The sequence below is a fragment of the Pelodiscus sinensis genome, chromosome 16, assembly GCF_052426305.1.
Source record: "Pelodiscus sinensis isolate ZL-2025 chromosome 16, ASM5242630v1, whole genome shotgun sequence".
Taxonomy (NCBI): Eukaryota; Metazoa; Chordata; order Testudines; family Trionychidae; genus Pelodiscus; species Pelodiscus sinensis.
In genome coordinates this window covers 8,650,771-8,668,375 of record NC_143067.1, presented here as the reverse complement: position 1 = coordinate 8,668,375, position 17,605 = coordinate 8,650,771, and the positions used below count along the sequence as shown (strand labels likewise).

Sequence of the window (17,605 nt, the reverse complement as noted above, 5' to 3'; positions counted from 1 at the left end):
AACAAGCTGTAGTCCAGCTGTGTTATATAGTTGCTGCTGGACAGAAAACTGCATGTTACGGACATATTAAGGCACTGTGTTTTAGTCTAAATAGATAATTTGCGAGGTCACATTTTTCTAATCAGGATCAGGTTTGTTGATTGCCTCAAAATCATTATAATATGTCCTTTCTGTCCACACAGACATGTTGTAACTAGGGATGTAATAGGATAACTGTTTACTCGGTTAACCAATAAAGTTTTGGCTCCCAGGAAGCCAGCTGCCACCCTGCACAGCTGGCTCTATATTAGAGCCTTCAGTGCAGGGTAGCAACCAGCTCTCTGGGAGTGGGATGGAAGCTGGGAGCTGGTACATGCTTTTAAGCCACCTTCCAGCGTTCACCAGCTGCTGCCCCGCACTGCTGCCTCTGTATCAGCAGTATAATATACGGTACCTGATTACCTACTTTTTAATATCTCTAGTTGTATCGTGGCTAAGCTGCAGCCATGTTTCCCAACTCTGCTTAAATATGGCTATTTTTGTAGTGTAGATGCTGCAGGGAAGCATACTTCACTTTCAAAAATATATAAGAAACTTAAGGTGAGGCCCAACATTGACCAGGTGCGTTTTTGCGTAGATTACACTTACAGGAAGTTCAAGAAATTAAATATATGTAATAGATTTTTTTATTAATGTACTTACAAAAGGGAAGTAACATAATAGTTTTGAATTTGTAGGATTTCAACTTCAAACATTATTCATTTTCTTGAATAATCACTACACATAGTAAATTTGAATCAGAAACTTATACAGCTTCCATTACTCTTTCCATAACTAATCTGAATTATGTTGTGATTTGTAACAATAAAAATTTTCTTTGCACTAAAATGACAGTTGAATAGGCGACTCGATTTTAATTTTGTTAGCAAATATTTTTTATAGACTCTAATAATAATAGTCATGACTTTTTTCCAATGAAAACCAAAAATTACTATTTAAACCAGTGTTTCTCAAAGTGGTCTGTGAACCCACTCTGAGAAAGCTGATACCAGGCTGCTCCAGTTTGTGTATTTATTAGCTCCACAGCTACAGAGCCTCACGGCTCCCAGAGTATGTCTACACTGCAAGGCTTAACTTGAGTACTTTTCTAATGACTTCCCTTATTCCTCATACAATGAGGGTTACAGGAGTCAGAGTAAAAAGTCCTCAAGCTTGACAGTATTTTGACACTATTGAAATAACTGCCTGCTGAGTAGACGCGGACTAAGATATTTCAGAATAGCACCATTTATTTCAAAATAGTGTTGCAGTGCAGACGTACCCCCATTGGTGCGGTTTGCCATTTGAATAACACTGATTTAAACCTTTCACCCATCATATTCCAGTGTAAAAAGTAGTGCATTCAGATCATTTCAGTGGCAGGATTGTTTATGTAAATTTTGGTATCTGTAGGTAATCGGGATATGACTTTATTTTGCACAAACAAATCCACAAACAAACTCTTCATAATATATAGTAATTTCTTTCAATACTCTTTTCTAGGTTATGATGGTCCCGTTTTAGAAAAGACAATCCAGTCTCAAAAGACTCAATGTGTTTTTTAAATGCTGCAAAATCTGTGACTTCATATACTCTGGGAAAATGCTAACTTAAAATATTGTGTAGAAGTACAGAGGCTGCATTGGGTTTTTCAGAAAGCTACAAATAAGAATTGTAATAATATAAAAGGACATTCACTATACAATATCTAACAGAGTATCATTTGTTGTGATAATCAGTAACCAGAAAATATACTAGCTGTGGCTATAATTTGGAGCATATCACAATCAGGATGTTTAGTATCTGACACTTTTGCTCATGCGACTGGTTGTTGTGTAACCACGCACAGCACTTTTGTCATGAAACAACTCCTATCACCTACAGAGCAGGGAGTTTCTGCTTAACTCGATTGCTCATGACTAGTGTCATATGACATTTTAAAGATGGCTGAAGGAGAGAGTTGCAATGCATCTGCTGTGAAACAGAAAGAAGATTTTGAAATAATTGACAGAAACCTGATTCCTAATGTAACTGAGTTGAAAAACGAGGTGAAAGAAAAAGCTGTTGAAGAATCGGGATGGTCTGCTCCCATCTTTTCACTGGCCAAGAAAGCTTCAGAAAACTTAGCAGTGAGCTATGGCAACGCTCTGAAGTCTGCAGCTTTGATAGGACTCGTACCCAAACCAGTCAGCAATGACAACACAACAAAAACAAGTATGATTATGTTTATTCAGTAAACTTCCTTGTACTGTGTACAAATAAGTTAGTTATAATCTGCAAGTGTCAGAGATGCATTATTACTTTGCATTTATTTAAAAAAACCTATCCCCTGTGGATACTGTAATGATTTATGCAAAGTACTTTTGAACCCAGAGAACAAATCTCAGCGAACTTTTACATGCTCAGGGAAAACATAACCTTTTGATATTTTTGGGAGGATGGCTTTTTATTTTATACATTTTTCTTTCTAACTTACCCAGAAAAGTTCAGCTTACATGTAGCATGACCGCAACAGTGTCTAGTATGGTCTCTTTCTTTACTTACAGCTGGGCTGACTAGAACAAGGAAACTATATATATTGCTTTCGAATCACATTAATCTGTCTCCCTCATTCACACAGTATTGAAACATCATGAAGCAATTATAAAATAAGAGATGTAAAAATCTAATAATAATATATTAAAATTATGTATATTTTAGAAAAATATTAATAAAAACTGAATAGTTTATTAGCAAACATTTATGGATGTCCTTGCAGAACTTAAATCTGCTTAATAAGTACAGGCAGTCCCCAGGTTACATACAAGATAGGGACTGTAGGTTTGTTCTTAAGTTGAATCTGTATGTAAGTCGGAACTGGCATCCAGATTCAGCCGCTGCTGAAACTGATCAGTTTCAAGAGCAGCTGAATCTGGACACCAGTTCCGACTTACATACAGATTCAACTTAAGAACCCCAGGCGTCCTCAAGTCAGCTGCTGCTGAAACTGATCAGCAGCTGATTCCAGGAAGCCCGGGGCAGAGCAACTCTGCCTCGGGCTTCCTGTAGTCAGCCGCTGGTCAGTTTCAGCAGCGGCTGACTTGGGGACGCCTGGGGCAGAGCAGCTGGGATGCTGCCGGGTTGGTCCAGTAGCGCCAAGGAGCGGTGCTGCGGGATCAACCGGCAGCGCCCCACCTGCTCTACCACAGGCCCCGGGCTTTGCTCCACGTCTCCCTGGTCTGCTGGGGAGGGGCACTAGCTGCGTGTCCCCCCCCTCCAGCAGACCAGGGAGACGCGGAGCAAAGCGGCGGAGGACCCGGGCCGGACCGCGGCGCTTCCAGATCAGCGCCGCGGTCCGGCCCAGGTCCTCCGTGGCTTTGCTCAGCGTCTCTCTGGTCTACAGACCAGGGAGACGCTGAGCAAAGTGGCGGAGGACCCGGGCCGGACCCGCGGCGCTTCCAGATCAGCGCCGTGGGTCCGGCCCGGGTCCTCCGCCGCTTTGCTCCCCGTCTCCCTGGTCTGCTGGTTCCCCCAGCAGACCAGGGAGACGGGGAGCAGCTTTTCTCGCCCCGGAGGAGGCAGGCGGCGGGACCAGGCGTCCCGCCGCTCCAGTCCTCCGGAGCGAGAAAATCCCTGTTCGTAACTGCGGATCCGACATAAGTCGGATCCGCGTAACTCGGGGACTGCCTGTATAATCTTTGCTCCACTGAAGTCTAAGGGAGTTTTGCCAGTGATTTCAGTAGGGTCAGGATGTCACTTTCTCTGTAGTGTTTACTGCTGCATCTATTAGCTAGTGTTTCTTGTCAATCTTCCAAAAATTACCAGACAAAATCAGAAGAACTGGAAATCTTCCAACATTGCAGATTAAATGCAACATTAATTTAAAAGAGACAAAATAGTCCCAGGCATAGGGGATAAAGGCAGGACATGAAGTCTCTATCTACATTCTCTAAGAGGGCTCACCTCTCTATCTAGGATTTCTATATTGAGGTATCAGATTCTGAGGTGACCCTGAAGTGTCATAGTCTATTGTACTTACTGAAAGCTCTGTCCCCTGGCAGGCTGATTTAACACAGTTCAAGTCCTACCTAAAAGACAAACATTCATATTTAGCTTTTTTATGTAACTTCCCTTCCGTTTTAGTGTACACAGAGAGAACCAACTAGAGGGTGGGGTACAGTGAACATGAATACTGATAGTGCTCTCAATTGCACAGTAAACGGAAAAATAGGAATGTATTGCGTAATTGAATAATCGTGTAACTGCATGAAATCTTAGTGATTACACAACTATTCAATTGTCCCCAAGGGCAGGGCCAGCAGCCAGTGAGCCCTCTGTCACCCCATGCTGCTGCTTCTATATCAGCAGAAGATGGCAGGCAGGAGCCAGTCCACAAGGGAAGACAGTTTAAAAACCAGCCCCTCACTGCACAGGCCGGCTGCCTGCTGCCCTGCGCTGCTGCCTCTGATACATTGGTAACAGCATGAGGTGGCAGTAGCCCCTGTTCATGGGGTTTGAGCTCCCTGCAGACAGGGGCTGCTGCTGCAGGCCTCTGTGATCAAGCTTGCAAGCCCAGGCTTGCTGTGGCCAGAGGTTGCTTTGCAGTCTCCCCTGCCCCTGCCCCATGAGATGGCACAATGGAGCTGGTGCTGGGGAGAGCTGCCTTTTGAGGTAGCACTCCCCCAGCGCTGGCTCCTGCCTGCCAGCTGCTTAAAAGCTGGCTCCCCACATATATCGGCTATGGCGTGCCCCCCTTCCCTCCATGTTGCTGCCTCTCTGTTCCCTGGGCGAGTGAGAGGTGTGAATCAAGTTCCCAACCCCAGACACTGGAGACCAGCACTTTACCCATTAGGCCACTGGAGGATCCACCCCACTGCCCATTGGCCTTCCACTGTGCAGAAACTCAATTTAAGATGTCAACTTCAGCTAAATAATTAATGTAGCTAAAGTTGGGTATCCTATTTCAATCTTATGCTATAGTGTAGACCAGGCTTAAATGGGGTTCTGTGTGTAGTTATTAAAATTGTATATGCCACCCTTACAGAGCAATGTAATGAAATTAATGGGATGTCTCCAGAGTATTAAAGCTTAGCAGCTATACAACTCCTGCCACACATTTCAGATCTTCACAGATTTGCACACAAATTCTGCCACAGAAATTTCAAATCTTTACAGATTTGCCATTTGAGGAGCAAGTAACCATGATTACTTTGGTAATATATAAAGATGTGTGACGTTTTTAAATAGCACTGCATTCCCAGATGGAAAACTGGGTGAGGTCTCGGAGAAACTCAGATCCTTAAATTCAGTAAGTCTTGCCAATAAAATGGAGGAACTGGAACTACTGGTTCAGGTCAAATTAGACATTTTAGGGACTTACAGACACATTGTGAAATAGCAGTTATGACTGGAATAAAAGTCCTGAAGAAGATGTGCTCTTTAGGAGAGTCACAAATAAAGGTAAAATTGGTGGAGGTAGCTTTGTACATCAAAGATCTAGTAAACCCCTCAAAAATACAAAGTAATAGTGTGGACAAAACTGAATCTGATCATGAAAGAAGATCTGTGGTGATAGTGTTAAGGTCTGTTGTAGAACTCCAGGGTTGGAAGGGGATATGGATAGTGTACAGAAATACTGCTACATCTGAAGTTGAAGAAAAATATATAGCTGAATCCAGAGTACTGAAAAATTGGCATGGGAGATTGCTAATCTGATAACCAGGATTTTTAATAATTCTGTCTATCCAGGGATAGTACCAAATGACTGGAAAATAGCGAAAGCCATATGCATATGTAAGGAAGAGGTAGGAGGGGAAAGTGATCCAGGTAATTATAGACCAGTTCGTCTGATCTCAGTAGTATGTAAAGTTTTAGAACAAATTGTGAAAGAATAATTAAATGTATAGAGACAAACATGTTATGCAACATGGTTTTACCAAAGATAGATAGTGCCATAACTAACCTGATTTACTTCTTTGAGAAGTCACCTTTGGGAAGCCTCCATCTGCTATGTGGAGTGTTGACTACTTGCCAGGATCATCGGGATATATGTCAGCTCCCTGTCTTTGCTGATGCCTTGGGCATTGGTACACCTCAGACCTTCAAATTATTTGCCTGTGGTGACATATAATAGTTTAGTCTCTAGTGGGCTGTAATACTTAGCGCTAACTTTCAGTGTTGGTGGCCTGTGATATACAGATTAGACAGGATGATTTGGTGGTCCCTTCCGGCCTTAAATTCCTTGCTTTTGTGACATTCTTCAGTAATTAACACTTCTTTTAATCTAATTTTAGTTTCCTTTTCTTATTCTATATCCTAAATTATGTAAATTATGAATGTTGATAACTATTAGTTTTGATTAGTAAACCACATATTTTGTAGCTGCAACAAATTATTTACTTGACTTGAATTCCATTGTCATGATGTGAAGCAAACAGTTAGCTGTTTGATGCAATCCTGATGATATTTAAAACATGAAAATAAATAGAAAGCACAATAATTAATTTACTGTACAGGCTGAACCTCTGTGGTCCGGGACTCTATGTGGTTCAAGCTCTGGGAGGGAAGGGGAGAAGCAGGGATGCAGTGCAAATCAGCATATTCATGGTGCTCTGAAAGTGCTCGGAGAGAGGTGGAGGAGTAGAAAGTCCGGGACTCCAGTGCCCCAGTGTGCGATAGGTGTGCGGGTGAGGGAGGGAGCAGACAGTGGGTGCGCGGGCCATAGATGGAACCCCAGTCAGCAGCATGCTGCCCACAGGCTGCAGGTTGCTCACCACTGCTGTAAATATTACAAGGGGGCAGATATGATAAATATGATAGCACTGCCTATAGTTAAGGTTGACCAGTACTTCCCATTATAAGACTGTTTTCAGTTGCTTACAATTTTGCCAAACTTTAACCATTTGGGTTGAAATTTCCCATGGCTGGTCTCTCCTCAGGCTGACACATTTTGGAGGAACTTAAACTAAAATGGTAAATACATTTTGGAGAACATGATTAGGGAGAACAAACAGGCTTACAGTCCATGTTAAAAAAAATTACAAATCTTTGATGAGTCCTAGTACTCCCATCCATCAAGGCCTCAAAATGTGGCCATTATTCTGATGTCAGGGATATACTTTTTGCTGCCCCCCTCCTGAAAAAAACACCCAAACATCATGGATTATAAGGGGGGGGGGGGTGTGTGTGTGTGTGTGTGTGTGTGTGTGTGTGTGTGTGTGTGTGTGTGTGTTACCGAGAAAAGGGTTTAACGTTCGTGACTTTACTGCTAGGACTGGGGTCCCATCGCAGAGGGCAGCCAACAGGCTGACAGACGCCCCGAGTTTATAGGAAGAACTTATTACATCTCAGATTTTAGCTGCTAGGATACGGGATCCCTTCGCAGAGGGCAGGCTAGGGAAGACTGAGAGATGCCCCAACGGATCTGTCACCTGAAAGTGACATGATCCAAACGCCCAAGCTCTTCCTATACCTGTCCTTTATGACCAGCTGAAGTTCTTTTAAGTTGTGCTTGGTTCTGTTACAGCAACTGAAGGAGTCAGGTTAAAAACTTAAACAGTTACAGGTTTATTAAAGAAGCTTATAAATCATATGGTTACAATGGCTATTGCTCTATTTCTTAACTGCTAGCAAATATAGATCTTAAAAATGGTTACGAAGAAAATAAAGGTAGAAAATAGAAATAATGGTACCAAGTGACAGCTTAATCTTTAAAGAGCTCCAAGTCTATGTGTACACTTAAGACAAAGGACCACATCCAGGTACAATTTTTAACCCCTTCTGTGCCTCTCGACTCCAGCGGGTCAAGCCAGGGCTGGTCCCTCAATTCCTAGAAAAGACGAATACGAGGTGGAACCTCGGGAGGTCAAACACCTAACCCGACCAGCAAATAGATGGTAGATTGACACTCAGAGTAAATGTGCTGCTGGACCCATCGTTATACCCCTGGGGGCCCGTATCCTCTTTCTTATCTTAAGATGCCAAATTGTACTGGTCCGTTTTGTGGCGCCAGTTCTTACAAGGGAGTTTCAAATAATTTATACTTGTAAGAGAGGAAGATAGCTAAATTAGGAGTGCCGGATATTCTTTGCTGGGCGGGAGATTCCTCCCCCCGCGGATGGCTGTGTGTTCGTATCAATATGGGTTTAAGGCAAGGGCACGCTTCTGCAGCCTCTTGGTCAGCAATTGGCATATCTCTGTTTACAGCCATTTATGGTCACTGAGCCTGCATATCCAGGCAAGCAAAAATGGATGTTACAAGGGGGGTTCCTGTCTGGCTACACCTCTGAAAAATCACAGTTCACACATGCCCAGAGACTTAAGAGTTTGGCAGATAAAGTCTTCAAAGATTCCATCTGCACAGAGTATACTCCAACCCAAGCCAGCAGAGCTGATCACAATTTTCCCTTCAAATTATTCCTCATAGCTGTTGTGGTGCCAGATACAAATATAGAAAGTCATGAGACTGTTTTTCCTGGGCTTTCAATGCCCTGATGCTGTCACCCAGGCAGAGGAGGACTTTGCATTGCCTAACTCTAATGCAAAGAGAACAAGACCCAGACTTTGCGAGGGTGGAAGGGGAACAGGACAGGGAGGTTGACTGGCTTGGAAGGATCCATGCCTTGTTCACTGCACAGAATGAACCTGCTCTGGGGAGGAATCAAGGTTGTGTCCAGTGCAGGAAACTGTTGTCTCATTTGTTGCAGAAGTTGGATGGTGTGTACTGAATGAGGAAGGGATGGCAAGAAGAGAAAGGATGTTTTCATAGTAAAGACAATTGAAAGTTGCCTGGGTAACTGGATTTTACTGTTTCTGCAACAGAGTTCATACGTGATGCTGGGCAAGTCATTTCAATCACATTTTTTCCACAAGTTATCACCAGTTGCACACTCCTCAGTTTTTTGGGTGTCCAATTTGAGATGCTGGGATCTGATCTGCAGCAGGGATGTTAGATAGCAAGTAAAAGACTAGTCAAATAACCACATGGATTCTTAGTGATTAGAGGCAGCAGCATGGGGTTGCAGCAGCCTCTGTCCACGGGGGGGGGGGTCTGGGTTTCATGCAGACAGAGGCTGCTGGAAGGGGAGAGTGGAGGAGCCTGCCCTAGCCTCTATCTGCAGGGAGCTCGGCCTCCCAGCGAACTGCCAGAGCAGCCTCTGTCTGCTGCCAGCCCAGGTCGCCAGGCACAGAGGCTGCTCTGGCAGCAGCTCCTGTCCACAGAGAGCTTGGACCACCTGTGAGCCAAGGATGCTTTGCGACAGCTTTCCCTGCCTCGTTAACTATATCTGTTTAAAATTACACTTTTAGCTAAACCAAGGCAATGTTAGGTGTAGACCAGGCCTTAGATTTACAGTTGCAAAAGTGTATTTCCTTTCAGTCTAAACTCAGATCTAGGAAACCATTGCAACAACTTCATGTATTACTGCTGAAATATATGTAAACAAAGCCATGAATTCCTTATTTCTACAATCAACTTTCTTTTCCCTTGTATTGTGCATCTAAATACAGCACATGCATCAGATTCTTCAAAATCACTTAAACACAAGTTTACCTGCAATTTCAGCAAGATGAATTATATATACCTGAAATCTGTTATCTGATAGAGTTAGTTCAGCATGTGTTTATGAATGTGGTTTTAAGGAATCTCATGAATACCTTGTGCTGTCTGTTGGAAAGGAGTGTGTTGTAATTTCTCAGCATGTTGTTAGTATTTACGTAGTAATAACTTTTCACGTGAGCTGAGATCGATCTGGATATGTTGATGTTGATGTTGCTGTAACTGGATTTCCTATTTCTAGGTTTGTTTAGCTGAGCATAAGGTGTAGCATAAATAATAACTCTTCTCACCACTGTGATGTTTGTTATCCTAAAGTACCACATATAAAGTTGTTTTATCCAGAGATAGAAATGTAGCCGTGTTAGTCTGGTGTAGCTGAAACTACATAGTCCTGTACTTTCTTTTATCCAGGCTGTCAAGCGCAGTCCTGTACTCACAAACAACACCGGGACCCACCTTTTAACGTAGTTCTGAAACGGTTGCCTCACTGCTTCTGCAGAGGGACTTTGTTATCCGATCCAGGGGAAGACATTTTAGGTCTGTCCTAATCTGGCATGGGGTGGGACAGATGCCCTCTCCATTTGAAATGTCTGGCAGTGAGTCAATAGCTGGCAGAGCCCCCCATAAAAACGTGTCTCTAGTTATAAAAGGATAAGGTGAAGTATCTTGTCAAAAGGATTAGGCAGCTCCCACCCCAATAGGGGCTCAGATAGGCAGGTAAGGGGGGGTAGACCCCCCCCCCACACACACACACTGAATAAGTAAAGACTAATGGGGCAGACCCCCCCACACACACACTGCGTAAGGGAGGATTAATGGGAGAGACATGCCCCCCCCCCCACTAGATGAGGAAGGGGACTAATGAGGGGACGGGGTAGGCAGCACCCCACCCCCACTGCATGGCGGGGAATTAACTGAAGCGTCTCTCGAACCAAGGCGCGCGACAGGAGGTTTTTCCCGCTCCCGATCGAGCTGGGAGAGCGTCGCGAGACCGACACTGTCAGCAACTCGCGGGGCTTGAAGGGCGGAGCTAATTTCCCGCCTTGACTCGCGCCAGCACCCCCTGTCTAAGATGGCGTCTAAGCTCCGCTGCCTCTCGCGAGAGACCCAGGAGCGTTTGTCCACATCCCGATCCCTCAAGTCTCGCGCGGCTCTCTTTCCAGCCAATGAGGGTCGAGGTGGGCAAGTGGCGAAGGCTTTCGCCCCCAATGGAAACGTGCGAGGGGCCGGCCTGAACGTCCAGCCAATTGGAATTGGCGTTTGTGGCCCTTGCGCCCTGATTGGCTTGGATGGGGCGTTAATGTTGAGCATCCGTCGCCCAATCAATGGCCTCTCTTAGGAGAGTGGGTGGGAGCTGTTTCTCTGGTAACACTTAGAGCGGGTGAGACATCAGTGCGGGATAACGGGGGGCAGGGATGGAGGGAGTGATGGGTGTTCTGCCTGGGGCCGTACCATTCCTGTGACCCCCCCCCCCCCGCTTAGGGGCTGTGGGTCTGGCCGCAGGGGAATCCTTGTTTGGAAGGCAAACAGGAGAATGGGGAAACTATAATGAGGGGCAGGAGGGGAGCACCCATGGGGGGGCAGAGCCTGAGGAGCTGCAAATAGGGGGGTTCCACTTGGGAGAATAATGGGGGGAGGGGCAGGGGATCATGGAAGTCTCAGGGAGTGTTAGGGGCAGGAGATATCAGGGGAATAATGCTGGGGGGCCAGAAGGCCATGGAGATACTCCCCATTGGGAAGGACAAGAGACAGTTGGATAGTGGAGGTGGGAGGATGGAGGTTAAAGAGCGGACCCCTTCAAGTTAGGTGCCAGTTATTTCACTTGTCTTTTTCTCTCCTAAATATGCTAGATGGACATTAATTGTGGGAACTCAAGCAACCCTGCCACTGAGTTGCCAAGGATGTAGTAGGGTTTCCTTTCAGAGCCACTGGAAGATTTTGAATCATTAGAAGTTCAGGACCACAAGTTGTGTGCTTGTGTTTACTGCCAGTCCTCCTACTTCTCTGGGGGAGGTATGGGACTAGGATAAAGTTGTTGCATTGCAACAAAGTTTCCCACTCTCTGGGTGAAGGATTAAGGTGGCATTTCCCCATGTGTCATACTTGTTGCAATAGCTTAAGGTTTTGGGAATCGAAGGACACAGTCTAGGGTACCATGGAGCCGTCCTGAATCTGGAAACAGTGACAGGAGCATCCTTCAGGCTGGTTGTTTACCCATATACCTCATAACTATATTATTACAAAGAGTTTCTTTTAGAGCCAAATGTTGGCTACATCTCAGTCATACTTCCCATGTTTTACTGTCAATTTGAATCTGATGTGGTGATTCTTGAACCTGAAACCACATACTGCACACTTGGCACCTAACTGAACCTCTGTTCATGCTGGTATTTTTCCCATGCATAGATTTTTTTTTTTAAGGGCAAACAACCTTGTATGTTTTAATTGTTTGCTTATTTTTCTAAAACTTTTAGCTGCTAAATGCCATACAATGGAAGAGCGTTCAAACTTGATGAATATGTTGAAGCTCAGTATCAAAGTCTTGATCCAGTCAGCACTGAGCTTGGGTAGGACTCTGGATTCCGACTTTCCTCCTTTGCAACAGTTCTTTGTGGTGATGGAACACTGTCTAAAGCATGGACTGAAAGGTGAGCACCATAGTTCTTTCTTAAATGAATTTTGCTGAAATCCTAAGAATGTTGAGAGGCTGTGGAAATCAATTCAGATTTGCTGTAGTGTTGTTTCACATCCTATTACAATGTAAAATGTTAGTATTTTATCAGCAAAATTCTGTGGAGAAATATTGGAATACAGCTAAGATCAATAGCATTGTCTCTTTACAATCTGATATGTTCTGCATGGGGTCTTTGTCATCTCCTGAATGAGCAATGAACTCCCTATATATACTGAGAACCTGTAAAAAGAAATATATTTTAAGGCTCTCTTGTTGCATTTTTTTTTTCAATTATGGAGTTAAAGAAGGAAGTTTGTCATTTTCCTGTTTATTAATACCACCATATTTCTTCCCTTTTAGCTAAGAAGAGTTTTATTGGTCAGAATAAATCATTTTTTGGTCCTTTGGAGCTGGTGGAGAAACTTTGTCCAGAAGCATCAGACTTAGCAACCAGTGTTAAAAATCTGCCAGAACTGAAGTGAGTTGGAAGACTGGAATAATACAATAATTTGGGTGAAGAAAAATTCCCTCTATAGTCTCTTTCTCTCAGTTGAGGAGAGAGTGTGTAAATACAGCACAAAACTCTTCTTGTTTTTCATGACATCAGTTTTCAACACTTGTATACTCATCCCAACTTTCAAAAGAACTTGTCAGGCTAAAAAAGTACATTACAAATTCCTTACCTGTGCAACAAGTAACCTTTACATTACTCAATATGAAACAGTTTTAAAATTATTTTTAGTGCAGTTTGTCTCCTTTGCTTTTGGATGAAATTAGACAACTTCCAAGTTCTTGAACACTAACAGAATGCTGCAATGGGAAGATTACAAACATTGCAGCAGAATATTTGTGTTTTTAAAAGACTTTGTTTTTATTGGCATTAATAATTATAGAGAATTTTTCTCTTAAGTTTTTGCTATATCTTAAACTATCTTTGTTTGGGCTGAATTTTCACCAGATGCTTACCATTCACTTAATTACTTCATTTGTTTAATAATTCCTCTATAGTTGTAGAAACACTTCTATTCTCACTTAATTTTTTCATGGGTTTTTGTGCTTGTTTAATAAAATATTTAATATTGCATCTGTATTGTATTCTAGGACAGCAGTAGGAAGAGGAAGGGCTTGGCTTTACCTTGCACTCATGCAAAAGAAACTGGCAGATTATTTGAAAGTACTCTTGGACCACAAAAATCTATTAAGGTAACTATACACCAAATTAAGGTGGTGGTGGTGATGATGATCAATCTTATATAGAAAAAGAAATGTCTGTGCATGTTGGTTTTGAGATAAATTTCCTTTCACTTTTAAGCTTCTCGGGAAGTAAAAACAAAGAATGAGTTAAATTTGAAAAATGCTGGGGACAGTGGATGTAAATGACCAGAAACTGCATGTCATTTATTAATGAACTGAGTGTTCGTTTTCAATCTTGCTGGACCTATCAAGATTGAATTGAACTAAATAAAATATGCATATAAAATCATGGAATGAAAAAATTATGTGAGGTAGTGACTTAAATAGCAACCTTCTCTTCTGAGTGTTTGTATCTAAGGCTTGAAATAGTAGTTTTACATTGTAAGAGGATGCTGTTGCAGTTCTTCAAAATCCTGTCTGGTGATCTGAGAGAGAACACAACAGTTCTGCAAAATTTCTATGTACTTTCTAAATAGTTTGGAACCTATACAATGAGCGTTTAGATCATACAATGTAATTGTTGCTTTAAAACCTTAGTTTACTGAACAACCAAAATTTCCAATAGTATCCCAAGCACAACATTCCCTAATATGACTTAATCCAAATTGATTAATTACTTAGTACTCAGAAATTAAAAGAATACTGGTATTATTGAAGCAAAACATACCAAATCTTATTCTAAAAACAATGGACAGTGAAGCTTATTTTGCATAATCTTTGTCCTTAAAATGGTAATCTTTCTTTAAACAGAGATTGTAATTCTCTATCTTTTATATAGATAAAGGGTTGGTACTTCCAAGTCCTCAAATGCTGTTTTGTCATAGTTATAATGTTCATATAAAACCTTACATTCCTACAAATGCTAGTGCTTGTGAATCTAACAATTTAATTTAAAAAAAAATCTAGCAACAGAGGCAATGACTTTCACAAGTTAGCAAACAAATGTTTCTTACAGGGGTTCTGCATTTGTTGCCTTCCGGTTTTAAGGTCTAATCTTCCTCTTGTACAGTATATAATAAGGAGCAGATCAGAATACACTAATATAGGGCTACAATACCACTTTATGTAACACTTGTTAAATGCTACTTGTGCTATTGCTGATGTTGGAAACGCAATATGTGACAATTTCCTCTAAACTATTTATTTTAGTGAATTTTATGAACCTGATGCATTGATGATGGAGGAAGAAGGTGCAGTGATTATAGGTCTGCTGGTGGGATTGAATGTTCTTGATGCAAACCTTTGCTTGAAAGGAGAAGATTTGGATTCCCAGGTGAAAACTTTAGTTTTCTATTGTAAAGTCATCTCAAAAGGCTCTAACTTCAGCATATTATTAGGTCCCATTATGCTAAAATACACTGCTGAAATGGGATAGTAATGTGCAGATATGATTTGCTAGTTGAATTAATGCTGTCAGAAGCAGATACATTTCTCATAAAATCAAGTAACACAGACAATAAATGAAAATGAATTATTTAAATATACAATTTTGTGAAAAGTAATGCTGTCATTAAACATGCCAGACTATACCTTCTATGTCTGCCTTTAGTAGAAGTTATAGTGGTTTTAATTTTGTATTTACAGCCAGCAAATTAATCCAGCTTGATATTTAGTTCCTAAAAAAAAAAAAAATCACTTTCAAGCTTGAGTCCATATCCTGCTTAACAACAAAGATGGAAGTTTACTGTAGTTTTTATATGACCTTATGTAAACCCCTGCTGAATTATAATTCTAGTATGGATTACTGATGCAATAAAAATTTAAAAACTGATAACATTTCATCAGATCAAGGGCTACTGATGTGAAAAACAAGGCCTATATAGAATATTACAGAGAAATCAAAGTAAGTTTAATACAGAAATTCACAAAACACAGCTTACACTAGGAAACTTACTTCTTATAGTTAGATGGTACCAAATGTATATTGAAAAGTATTTAAGTTCTAGTGCAGAATGGACAAATCTTTTCCTGCACAATTTCAGAAGGTGTGACAAGACTTGCTGGCTACCATGTATTCATTTGTCCTGTTTTCTGAATTACTACTGGCAACTGTTGCCCTGTTCTATGTAGCTCTTAAATAATTGTTCAGTACCTATTCAAGGGAATCATTGCTGAAAGTAACTGTCAGCAATATTCAGTTTCCTAGGATAAAGGACAAGGATAGATTGAATAAAATCCATTGGATATAATTTGTTTCCACTTTGATCTTTTTTTAAATTAAAAAAGGCAAACTTATTTTGCTTTGGAGGATAAAAATTGAATTTCTAAACTTAAACATGTAAATGAAATGTAGTCTTTTAAGCAGTAGTTGCTACCATTATCTAACTTGCATTGTGAAGGTATGTAACTTTTTTAAAATTTGTTTTTATCAGGTTGGAGTGATTGATTTTTCCTTGTACCTTAAGGATATACAGAACAATGATGATTGCAAACAGTATGTATAATGATGTACTATCCCTTATTTATTAATTATTCTTTTTATAGAAAACTCAGAATGTTAAACTGCCGAATCTTTCTTAGTCCTTTGGGGTATGTCTACACTAGCTCGTTAGTTCGAGCTAGGTAGGCAAGTGAGGGCAACTGGAGTTGAAAATGAAGCCTGGGATTTAAATGTCCCGGGCTTCATTTTGCATGTTCCCGGGCGCCGCCATTTTTAAATCCCCCTTAGTCCAAACTCTGTGCCCGCAGCTACACGCGGCACGGAGTAGGTAATTCGAATTAGAGATCCTAATTTGAACTACCGTTACTCCTCGTGGAATCTCTAATTCAAACTACTTACTCCGTGCTGCGTATAGCCGCGGGCACGGAGTTTGGACTAAGGGGGATTTAAAAATGGCGGCACCTGGGAACATGCAAATGAAGCCTGGGATATTTAAATCCCGGGCTTCATTTGCAACTCTGATTGCCCTCATTTGCCTACCTAGCTCGAACTAACGAGCTAATGTAGACCTACCCTTGGAGTGCATCAGTATTGGAGATATATTGAACAGGATAAGAGTTAATGCCCTGAGCTCGGGGCCCCCATAGTCCTTAAAATAGAATGATCTGAGTATTGAGGGGTCCAGTGCATTAAATTCCTTAAGGGAACATCTGATTTCCTTGGTGACTCTCTTCACTGGGTGGAAAAGGATGTTAGAGTTTAATCAATTAACCAATAAACTGATGCTCGTTGGTTAGTGCTTTTGGTTAAACTCTACCCTGCTCCCATGGAGGCATCTTTGCTGCGGGCTCTGCTTATTTAAGCTTCATACTGCAGAGCCCACAGTGCGTGTAACAAAATAAAAAAAAATATCTTAAAATGGTTACATGGTTACTTTAGTAAATGTCCTTTAACATCCCTAGAATGGCTGTGTGGGTGGGTGAAGGGCATTCAGAAGAAGCTTTCTACTTCTTTCTGATTACAATGTTGGTTGCATGATATGAAAGAGACAAAGTTGATGTGGCAATATATTTTATTGAACCAACTTGTTTGGTGAAGAAGACAAGCTTTCAAGCTCCAAAGACCTAGAGAATTCTATGGAAATTTAAAGTCTGTTTCTTTCACCAACAGAGGTTGTTCCAAAAGAAGATGTTACTTTTTGAACCTTTTTACCACTTGATTCACAGTAAAACAGCATCATAATTATAGTATTTAAAACGTTAATGGAAACATTACTTTGTTTTTATATTATCGAACATAGAAAGATAACTACATTTTCCCCTACACTCTATGGACATTTTCACACAGTTGAACAAAGGGGAGACATCTACAAAAATTGGAAAAAAGTCAATGTAAAAATGGTTTCTAGATGAACTAGGGGCAGATGCTGCATCTGTAAGGCACTTTGAAAGTGACTAGATTTTAAGTTGACATTGTTATTTAACTGTTGCTATGTCTTCACATCTTTAGAATGAGTTCATTTGTTTTTCCCTTTTACCTCTTAGAGCAAATGCAGGTGGTTGCTATGCCCAAAATGTTACGTATTTTTACTTCTCTTAACATTTCCTAAGATTAAATTAGTTTGCCTCCTTGCCCCTTACAGCTTGAATTATAAAGGCATCATCTGTTACATACTTAAATACCTAGCTCTTTGTTTATTTTCTAACTTTTTCCATTATGTCTGGTTAACTGAAATCTCTCATTGTCACAGGATACCCTGTTAGCATCAGCATCCCTAAATTTGCTCTAAAGAACATTCTCATTT

At 41.4% G+C, this 17,605-nt stretch overlaps 1 protein-coding gene across 4 annotated transcripts in view; it reads left to right on the top strand.

The window, feature by feature from the left end:
- The first annotated feature begins 1,936 nt into the window (after positions 1–1,936).
- The window catches only part of RUFY1 (RUN and FYVE domain containing 1), a 36,296-nt gene continuing 20,627 nt past the window's right edge, over positions 1,937–17,605 (top strand). The window contains exons 1-6 of one of the 4 annotated variants that reach the window (XM_075900503.2): positions 1,937–2,232; positions 12,028–12,201; positions 12,588–12,705; positions 13,329–13,430; positions 14,571–14,694; positions 15,794–15,855. In XM_075900503.2, coding sequence (XP_075756618.1) covers positions 1,962–2,232; positions 12,028–12,201; positions 12,588–12,705; positions 13,329–13,430; positions 14,571–14,694; positions 15,794–15,855 — 851 coding nt within the window. In that variant the 5' untranslated portion in view covers positions 1,937–1,961. The other 3 variants (XM_075900506.2, XM_075900504.2, XM_075900507.2) reach the window with 3 other exon arrangements.